An 11,435-nucleotide genomic window follows, 5' to 3' on the forward strand; every position below is an offset into this window, starting at 1 on the left:
ATATTTCAATAAAAAATGAAAATTCTGTCATCGTTAACTCACCCTTTTTTTCTTCTTCCATGGAACACAAAAAGAGATATTTAGCGTAATGTCCATACAACTAAAGTGGATGATAATTCACATTGTCAAGCTTAAAAAAAGGACAAAACAGTGCCATAAATTAGTCCATGTGTTTTCTGTACAGTATTCACATCCTTCTAAATCCATACAATAGCTTTGTGCGAGGAACAAAGCAGCCCTATACATTGCGAGTAAATCACTCCCATATGCAACCAAATTTCATGCTATATGCGAATAAAAAATGTCTGTTATAAGCCACTGGTTAGGGTAACACTTTAGAATACTGTATCTTACTTAATGCATAACTAATAAGGAATTACTGCAGAACTAATAAGTAATTCTTCATTAACACTTAAGTCACTACTATTAACTACTAAGGAAGATGTGTTAACTAATCGGTATGTAATAGCATTTTAAAGTTGTGTTAAGTAAAAATTAGCTAATCAATAACTATTTAATTCAGTCATGCCTCCTGATTAACTACTTTTAATTATCTACTAATTCAGCTTCAGGAGAAATAACTATTGAGTAACTACTAATGAACAGTTGATTAATTACAATACTGTTCCAGGTTGTAAGTAATTCCCTCATAATTATGTGGTCATTATTTATTAATTACTCAGGGGTTCCCTGTATGTTCCCTTCCCCTCAATCATTGCCTTACATACAGGAATAATTTACCCAAATGTAATGAGATATGTGCTGAGAAAAACAAGAGACACACACTATACTGTATATAAATCATAAACCTACCTGAGGTAAGTTGGCTAGTCACTTATAGTGGGGATGGGGTTCCATTTCGTTGTTGATTTCTGGTAACAGACCACACTCACAAAGTAATTGACCATACAGGCCAAAACTATGAAATTCACTGTAATGACTCATTTTGGGAGTGTAGTAATTCCACGAAATGCATATTGCATTTCCATAGTAATAATAACATTAGAAGTAAGGAAGAAGAAAGTGCCACAACCTGAATATTGTAATGGCTAATTGTTATGATATTATTGCAATTAATTGTAATTAATCGACTGTTAATTTACTCAATAGTTATTTCTCCTGAAGCTGAATTAGTAGATAATTAAAAGTAGTTAATCAGGAGGCATGACTGATTACATACTGATTAGTTAACACATCTTCCTTAGTAATTAATAGTAGTGACTTAAGTGTTAATGAAGAATTACTTATTAGTTCTGCAGTAATTCCTTATTAGTTATGCATTAAGTAAGATACAGTATTCTAAAGTGTTCCCCTGGTTAGAAATTGTTCAAATTTCACTTGCCAGTGATTTAGTTGTGTAGTTGTGAACGAGACAGGTTCACAACTACACAGTACGCTCGTTTGCCCCGTCTCGTTCAGGGATTGGGAGCAGGATGAGCTCCCGATCGCAACATCGGAGAGCGGGTTGGGGCAGTCGGACGCTGAGGCCTCAGACTGGTTGGCCACACCTGAAGATGGGAGCACAGTCGAGTTCGCAGTGAGAACATGAACCATCCTCTAATGCTGCCTCAACGTGACTAAGGCCTAGACACGTGAAACAGCGATCGTGGCCATCAGAGGCGGAGAGATAGCGAACGCATCCAGGAACTACACACAGACAGAAATCTTTAAAAAGAAGCTCTCCTTCAGTGCGCACTCTTTTAGAGGAAAATATACTCTTTTTTGTAAGAATGTACACTCTTTTAGCTGTCGAAGCACCCAGGGGCGCACTAGTCATGCACAAGGGGGAGAAAGCCGCTGAAATGCAACGTATATCCAACAGCATGCGCTTCTTGTGTGAGAGATGAATGGAAAGGCAGTGGAACTCGCTGCTCAACAACGCTCAGCTCCGAAGAAAGAATCTGAATGAGTGGTTACGAGCCAGCTCCTTTTATACCCGAATATATGTCTGGGGGAGTAGCATGCAAATTCCACTCACCAATTCCCATTGGCCTTTTCTCAAATATCAGAGGTGTTTGGGGCTCCCAAGAGTGAACCCTAGTGTCACTACATAGACACAACATCGAGTGAGTGACAGATAGAGAACCATATTTCTTTGTTTGAACCTCTCTAGATTTTTGATTTTGATCAATTGACATCAGCTTGACCTCCTGGACTAATCCTTTGAATATTCCCCAACTCCACACATAGCAAAGAGGTTAATTACATACATCACCAGAGCTTCTAATTAACTGTGAAGACTAACCTTTGCCCCTCATCGACATAGGCAACTAATTTATGCTGTGCATAAATGTCATGCTCTGTCATGATGGGGGCCAAGACCACTTGCTCTTCTGATATTTTAATCTAAATATTGTTAAATAAATAGTGCATTTTTTTTATGGAGTACTGAATTCAGAGCAGTCCAATGCAACACTATGGCCATGTTTAGACTGCAGGCAAATCAGATTTTTCTCTCAAATCAGATCTTTTCAGGAAGACTGTGTGCACAATAAATTGCAAGTGATCAAATCAGATTTGTGCATTCAGACATAACCAACCTATCTTCATGGGTTGATTTGGTAATGATGTAGGCCTACCCACGTGAGGATGCTTTGAAAACAGATGTGGGAAAAATGGAGGTGCATCATCTCGGTCACCAAATAAACACCCTGTCCAGTCGAGGTGCAGAAATCTTCTGTCGCACAATAGAAACTCAGCAAAGGAGTGATGCAAAATACCATTTGAAATCCAAATTGAGCAGCCAGAGCATCCAGGCTGAGATGCATTTGAAAAAATCTGATTGCAATCGCATTTGAAACCACCTCCCGATGTTTTGTGAATCAGATTCAGAAAAATGTGATTTCATGCGTTTTTTTTGCTATTCAGACTATCAAAAACTCTGGATATAATCTGAATATGCAAAAAAATCAGATTTTTAGTGGCAGTCTGAACAAGGCCAAAGATTACGTTTCAATTCTGTTCTGGGAAACTTTAATATGTGGAAATAGTTTGGATACGTATAAAATGTTTTTGCAACGTGACAGCCAGGTTGGATTTCATGAAAAAAAAATTACATCGATCAAACTGAACCGTCATATTTGTGTACTTGATTTACCTCATACATAGGCCTGTTACGGTTTAAAACATTTCATTGCAACTCGGATGTTCACAAATTCAGTTACATTTTAAGGAAAGAAAAAAATGATATGCTTCAAGAGTGGAGTTTGCATGTAAACAGTCAAATATGTGCATGAAAGTATACTTGACAGAGGTAGATTTGTGTAACAGTGCTCTTTAGTTTCTGTATAGTTTCTGTACTTCTCAAACTGTTTTAAAACATGAATGCAAGCAAGTCAATGCAAATCTGAAATAATTATATATATTATTATTATCTATCCGAATACAGAGACAGACAATTTTGTCATATGAACAGATACAGACACAAATACAGATAATGGCTTCACTGCACACCCCTTGAGGACACATTACAAAGGTTCCGCCCTCCCAACCAGTGTTTATGCTGGTTTATGCTGTATTAACAATAAATGCGTTAAATCACAATTAAGAAAAATTAACGCATTAAAGTTCTTTAATTAATCACATGTGTAAACGCATTAATTCCGACAGCTATATGTACAGTGTGTGTGTGTGTGTGTGTGTGTGTGTATATATATATATATATATATATATATATATATATATATATATATATATATATATATATATATGTATATATGTGTGTGTTATCGACACAATTTTAAGAGAAATGGCACTTGAAACTGCACTTCTGATGTAGTCTTAAATCAATTCCACTAATCTAAAGCTGTTTTTAAATATTCAAATTTTATTGAACAGCATTTTAAATTGACTTTAGTGCTTGATGCAGTTGGTATATACCTGATACAAATATAATCTGTTGTTCAATATGGCATCCTCTTTCATTATTTAATCATGGTGAACAAGCAAACGGACTGAGATATTTAAACGTTTGTCTGCTTCAGTTGCTTGTGGAGTGTTTACTGGTTTAAATTCCAGCTTACTGGTTTAAATTCAAATGTGATTTAATTATAAAATCCCTGGTTAATAATAGTAATAGTATAAAAAAATTATTAATAATAAATTCACAAACATCTCAATCTCATATACAAATAATTCAGCATTACAGTGTTTCTTAGATGCCAATTAACATACCTGTGTGATAAAACACATAAACAGACAGGCACCATTATCTGCAACATTTTCTCTCTTGCCTGTTAACCACAAAATACATTTTGATTACACCAGATAGTCAATTACAGATATTCACACAATGAATGCAGTAAACATTATATTAATAAACTAGAGTATATCTTTAGCTTTTTTTAAAAATATACATAATGATACACATATTATATATATATATATATTATTTATCAATTTATATTTATCTATATACATCTATTAATTAACCAAAATGTTAGCCGCTTAGCCACAAACACAAGTCTCACACGTGACACACACACCACGCCGTCATCTCACACAGTACTCTATTCACCCGTTAACAGCACTCAAATAAACTTTAACAAAATGATAACGTGAACTAACGGTTAAATACAACATCACATGGAATACTTTTTCACCTTTGCTCATTTAAACATGAAATGAACGGCTATAAAACAATTTAACATGTAATGAAGGGAGCTCATGAAATCGTACCTCTCCTCTCTAATAGCATTGCCGGAAAGAGGACGAACTCTGATTTCGCTGCTATTTTAATCTCTCACCTACGTATGACATCAGCCGACGTGCATACAGAGATTACCTTTCATAAGAGCATGCCCCAAGACAAATAATAATAATTAAAAAGAATAACAAAATAAAATAACAAAAATTATTTATAATCTGGTGTAACAACATATCCCTGCTACAATTGTTGACACAAGCTTTGGCAACTCTGAATCAGAAACACCATCTTGCGAGAGAGCAACAGGCATACGACTGATTTTTTTCCCTCCAACTTCTCCAAAGACCGGCCCTCCAATAAAGTCTATTGAATGAGTTGGAGATGTAGAAAAGAGGTTTAAATGTTTACTCTGACATTGATTTGATTGATTTGCAGAGAGTGAGGACTTTTTAAGAGCTCAGACTTGACTTTCGAATTGATTAAATGAAACACCCTCTCCGAATTACTGTCTGAAACTCTCTTGATTCCTTGCTCCACCACTGTAGCATCTGGTTCCCTTCCATGTATTTAAACTGCATTTGGCATTTTAGATGTCAAACGATTGTAAAAATGTCTACTTCTACTTACAGCATAGCTTAAGGAAATGCCATAGTTTTGGTTGTTAGGAAGAGGGCTCTCTGGTTGCTATGGTACCCCACTGAGTATGCAAACAATGTACAATTTCATTGGTGACATATCCCAGTGTTGAGATTTAAATGTTAATGATTTGACTGTGAGATCAGCTTTTGCTGGGAGCAGATCTTTACTGCCGCCTTTTGACCTGTCCTCCAAATCCAGATTTATATTTCCTTCTCCATCCAAGTGTTATATACTGTACGGTAGGGCCTTAAGTCTTAGACCAGATTGAACATCTGTGACTTTTTTCTTTTAAACCTGGAAAGTAGCATACAGTTTTTAGGATTTTTCAATTATGACAAAATGAAGAAGAAACATTTGAGATTTGGAACTATTTCTAAGTCTCAAATGTGTTTGAGAATTGTTGACATTGACCATGTTAACTCTGTTATTCTTGAATCCATATTTGGAACATTCCTAATTCTCATGCTGGATAACATGGAACATCAGGTTTTGCACAAACTTGTGGAGTCAATGCCAGGTCTAGTGCATGCTGCCATTAAAGCAATCTCACTCACTCACCCACATTCTCCATATTTCATTTTTTTCTCTCTATGTCCGGCCTCCCGTAAGTAAATCCTCTTTTCTTTAACCGGAACTCACACATTTGCTAACACAGATATGCAGGTTCACACATTTTTAATTCCTCATTCCATGCATCACACACACAAAGGCCCACCAACATAAACACATACACACCTGCTCTCGCTCTTACTTTTTCACACATACAGACAAGCAGTATAGATATTATTAGTCTTGCTAACATTGCCACAAATAAATGAATTTTATATTGCAAAAAATTTACTATTAGTCTAATATTTGTGCATTCACACGATAGAACTTTAATTTCCCTTTAATTGCTATCAATGCACTTTTTCTTATAAATCAGAATTTGGGTGATATAATTAAATGTGAATATGATGCATGCTGTTTTTGCAGAGCAAAAATACATCAATACATGTCACTTCCCTTTCCTATTACTTCAAATCATAAATGCAAACTCTAGAGCTGTTATGAGGGGCAGCTAGCATGACTTGTGACATGTTTGACAGAAATTACATGCTGCTCTTTGTTGCCATGTTTTGGGCATTGACAAGTGAAGTGGCAAACGACTGAGAGACCTATACATTAGTACAATTAATGAATAAGGTTCAACAACTTCATACAGCTGCATCTCAAATAATGTGAATATCGTGGAAAAGTTTTTCTGTAATTTAATTAAAAAAGTGGGACTTTCATATTATTCTAGATTAATTAAACATCAAGTGAATTATTTCAAGCCTATTTTTGTTGTAATGTTGATGATTATGGCTTACAGCTCATGGAAATAAAAAATCCAGTATCTCAAAATATTAGAATAAAGAATATATAATACAAAAATGTCGACCTTCTGAAAAGTATGTTCATTTATGCACTCAATACTTGGTCGGGCTCATTTTGCATTAATTACTGCAAATAATAATTGCTCGCTGGTCCAAAGTCCTCTTTTCAGATGAAAGTAAATTTAGCATTTCATTTGGAAAGCAAGGTCCCAGAGTCTGGAGGAAGAGTGGAGAGGCACAGAATCCAAGTTGCTTGAAGTCCAGTGTGAAGTTTCCACAGTCAGTGATGATTTGGGGTGCTAACGATTATATTGATAATCAACTAATCTAATGATTATTAGAACGATTATTCGACTATTCAGCTTGTGCCTAGACTTAAATGGCTGTATTAAATGTGCATACTAACAATAAAGAGAACAAAATCATCTTTTAAAAATATCTCTAAATGACATCACTGAATTCCAAGGAAAAAAAGTTTTTTTTTTTAGTTTACTCAAAATTTTAAATTCACTGCAAAAAAAAAATATATTTTAATCACGAGTTTTTGTCGTTTTCCATTGTTTTCCACATATTCACTAAAAGCCATTCTAAATGTCTTATGTTGTTTCTTAGGTAAATGTATTTCCCCATCTGTCGCTCACTTCGACATTGTTTTTGTAGAAGCGACACTAGGGTTCTCTCTTGAGCGCCTTTTGCATCTCTGATCTATGATAAAAGGCCAATGAGAAATTGGCATACAGAATTTGCATGTCCTGCCCCCGGACATACGGGTATAAAGGAGGGGAAATGCATGTTTCATTCATAAATTTTCTTCGGAGCCGATGGTTGTTTATGCAGCGAGCTGCGAGTCACACACTGTCCCTCTTATCTCTGAGCGATTGCTGTTGGATCTACGGCGCATATCAGTGGCTTTCTCCCTTCTCTGCATGGCAGTGTATTTTGTTCTTGGGCGCTTCGACAGCGCAACTTAAAGAGTTGATTTTCTCTAAAAGAGATATTTCGCTAAAAGAGCAATAACACAGCTGGCATTGAATGTCCTTTTCAGGACGCATCTTTATAAAGATGCCTTTCCGCCTCCTTCAACAGAAGGAATGCCACACTAGCCGCCCCCTGCGTCGTTCCTTCTTCCCACGGGATTGAGGATGACCCAGCTGGCGATGGAGGCGATCTGGGGATGGCAGCGGGCTTGCTTCCGCTGGGTACGGCCCTGCGAACCACCCGCCCCCCGGCACACTCGTTGACTTCCATCTGGGCTCGAGGCAACAGCGGCTCACCTCACGGCCAGCTGGCCTATCCTCTTGAGCCCCCCGAGCTGGATGAGCTCGCCGCTGCATTGGAGAGCGGTCCGGCGTCTGACGCATCTTTACGAAGGTCGCAAAGGCAGCCCGTGCTCAGGCACCTCAGCCGTCTAGGGCTTCAGGTCAACTGGGAAAAGAGCAAGCTCGTCCCGGTTCAGAGCATCTCTTTTCTCGGCATGGAGTTAGACTCAGTCTCAATAACAGCGCGTCTCACCAACGAGCACGCTCAGTCAGTGCTCAGGTGCCTCTCTCTCTTCGAGCCCGGCACAGCGGTTCCTCTAAAACAATTCCAGAGGCTCCTGTGGCATATGTAATCCTCAGCCATGGCCACGCGGCTCAGGTTGATGCATATGAGACCGCTTCAGCACTAGCTACAGACTCGAGTCCCGAGACGGGCATGGCACCACGGCACATAACGTGTGACAATCACCCCTTCTTGCCATCAGACTTTCAACCCTTGGACATACCTCTGCTTTCTGCTGACCAGAGTCCCTTTGCAGCAGGTGTCCAGATGTGTCGTGGTGACCACAGACATCTCTTGACAGAGTTGGGGCGCCGTGTGCAATGGGCACGCTGCCGCTGGCCTCTGGACAGGACCCCGGCAGCGTTGGCACATCAACTGCCTAGAGTTGTTGGCTGTATCTCTTGCCCTGCGGAGGTTTCTCCCACTAAAGACGGGGCAAGCACGTCTTGATCCGTTCAGACAGCACCATGACGGTAGCGTACATAAATCGCCAAGGCGGCGTGGCTCTCATCATATGTCACAACTTGTCCGCCATCTCCTCCTTTTGAGTCAGCCGCGACTCAGGTCTGCAACACGACGGCGGATGCGCTGTCATGGCAGGTTTCGCCCAGTGGAGAGTGGAGGCTGTACCCCCAGGTGATCCAGCTGATATGGGACCAATTCGGCAAGGCACAGATAGATCTCTTTTTTTCCTCCCAAGACAACTCCCACTGCCCGCTCTGGTACTCCCTGACAGGAGCTCCACTCGGGACAGATGCGCTGGCACACAACTGGCCCCGGGGGCTGCACAAGTACGCATTTCCCCCAGTATGCCATCTTGCACCGGTGCTGTGCAAGATCAGGGAGGACGAGGAACAGGTCATCCTGGTGGCCCCTTACTGGCCCATCCATGCCTCTCGGATCTTATGCTCTTCACGACAGTACCTCCCTGGAAAATTCCCCTGACAATGAAAGAATAAACTTTATTATGAAAGCAATAAGGGACTGTTCTATTTTGAATATATGTGTTTCTTCAACTTCAGGCAATTTCATGTTCTATGTATTTTTATGAAAACTAACAGATTTCAATTTTTACTTTTTGTTAAATGAGTCACCTCGAAACTGAATTTATTGATTTTATTTCTTTATTTATTTATTTATTTTTGACCATGCCTTCATAAATTATATTTGGTTTTTTTTCAAATGCCTTTTTTAAGTAGAGATATTATTCGTTTAGCATTGTCCCAGACACAGACTTTCAATATTAAATCAGTCATTATAAAAAATACATATTATCATAGTTAAAAATGTGAAAATCTAAACAAAGAATAAAATAAGAAAGCTATTTCAGATTTTATTGTATGAAAATGTTTTCTACCACACCAAACAATTTAGTCTGATATAGGGTTACCACCTCTAATAATTACTTGTTTAACCACCTCATTAAAAGTGTCATAAAATAGCATGCTTTAGATGAAATATAGTACTTGAAATGTGGGAAAGTTATGTTTGACAAATCACTTGTGAGGAAAATATTTGTATTGGCCATCATTTTCAGCAATCTGTAATTTTGCCATATTATGTAATAATAATAATAATAATAATGTAAAAAAAAAAAAAAAAAAGCAGAATCCATTCACTTTTCAATGGGGAAAAAACATGCTGCTGGTGGCTGAGGCTAACATTCTTCCGAACATCTCCTTTCATGTTATAAAGTCATACTTGTTTGAAACAACGTAAAGGTGAGTAAATGATGGCCGAATTTTCATTTTGGGGTGAAAACTAACCCTTCAAGTCCATTATTCTCAATTTCAGCATAGCATATGATATAAAAAAAAATTAATGTCACATTTGTCCTGGCAGGTCCAATTACAGATTCGGTGTGCATTCACCACATCTCTTTCTTTGTCAATAGGTTCGCTCAGCCGTTCGTAAACGGTGGCATCGCTGGCAGGATAAGCACTCCATTCGCGCACGAGTGGCACGGGCCATGTCTATTCCCACATCTCCAACGCGGGTTAGTTTCCACAGCATCAAGCAGTCGTCTGCCGTCTGACATCAACAGAAGTGATGCATCCATCCCCGTTTCTTCTGCTTTCCCTCTAACAATCCTCGGCTAACCCTCTCTTCTACAAAAACCCAGGGATAACAGCTATGGGCCAAACAGGGTATTATCCTCGGTTGAGACACAGATGGGTGGAGATGTACACAGACAATGAGGTCCACCTGCTGGTTTCACTGGAAGAGACTGCAGAAACAGATTAGAGCATCGGTGGTCTTGGACAGTGACAGGAGACTGTGGAAAGGAAAGATGAAGCTGGCACCAAAAAAGATCTATAAGCAGGCAGGGTGTATTTTTTTAATTTTCAAAGCTATTTTTCAGTTCCTCTCATCCTGGTCAGCTTTCTATCTCATGTCTTATCTGGTGGGAGACCTCAGTGTTATTCCTAACTTGATTCTGGAATTATCAGATTAGGATAATATGGAATATTATGGAATACTATGGAATATATTAGATTTCGTTTTTAGGAATTTTACTAGAAATAGAGATAAAGAGGAAAGAATTGTGGTTTCCAATTAGAGGAATTGGAAACCTGAATTCAACAAACTGTTTTCCAACAAACTGCACACTGAATATCTCAGTTATTGGGAAACTTTATCTTTGAAAACTGATTGTTTTTGATTCCTTTGACTGGATACTAAAATATTATATTTTCCAGGTTATTCCAATTGTGCCCCTTAAATATTATTTTCTTTCATGTCACTTACCAAGTAATTGCATCTAGTAATAGATCCCCTGATTCTTTTAATTTCAGTATATTTGTGAGCAAACTTGTTCAACATGGATACTTTATATTACATGTACATCTATTGCTGCATATATTGTGCAATGCTAGTAGGAAAAAATTGTAAACCTGCTCACATCATGTAAACATTTGACATCTCACTATTTTATTTAAAAAAATGATGAAAGGTGTGTGTTAATGCACACCCGGGACTCCCAAACCTCAAGGATTTATAAAAAATCCTTGGCTAAAGAAGGGGGCTCACAGGAAGGGAAGAATATCATGAAGACTGGTAACATAGAAGATCCCTGGGCACATTCTCATTCTTAACACATAAAAGAGTTTTTATGACAGAACGAAGATTTTGATTTTATCCTGCATTAGGAGCCTCAGCCAAGCGGGCAATTGAATGTATCCAATTATCCACTCTAGTTCCCCATTATATGTAGTTTTATTCTATAAATTCCCAGATTACCAAGCAGGCTA

At 38.3% G+C, this 11,435-nt stretch overlaps 1 protein-coding gene across 1 annotated transcript in view; it reads left to right on the forward strand.

The window, feature by feature from the left end:
• Positions 1 to 10,219, forward strand: part of crhr1 (corticotropin releasing hormone receptor 1) — a 123,554-nt gene extending 113,335 nt beyond the window's left edge. The window contains exon 16 of the mRNA XM_052138465.1: positions 10,079 to 10,219. Within this exon, the coding sequence (XP_051994425.1) occupies positions 10,079 to 10,219 (141 nt within the window). The remainder of the gene's footprint in view (positions 1 to 10,078) is intronic.
• Positions 10,220 to 11,435: the final 1,216 nt, after the last annotated feature.

This window comes from Xyrauchen texanus, chromosome 12 (assembly GCF_025860055.1).
Source record: "Xyrauchen texanus isolate HMW12.3.18 chromosome 12, RBS_HiC_50CHRs, whole genome shotgun sequence".
Lineage (NCBI taxonomy): Eukaryota > Metazoa > Chordata > Actinopteri > Cypriniformes > Catostomidae > Xyrauchen > Xyrauchen texanus.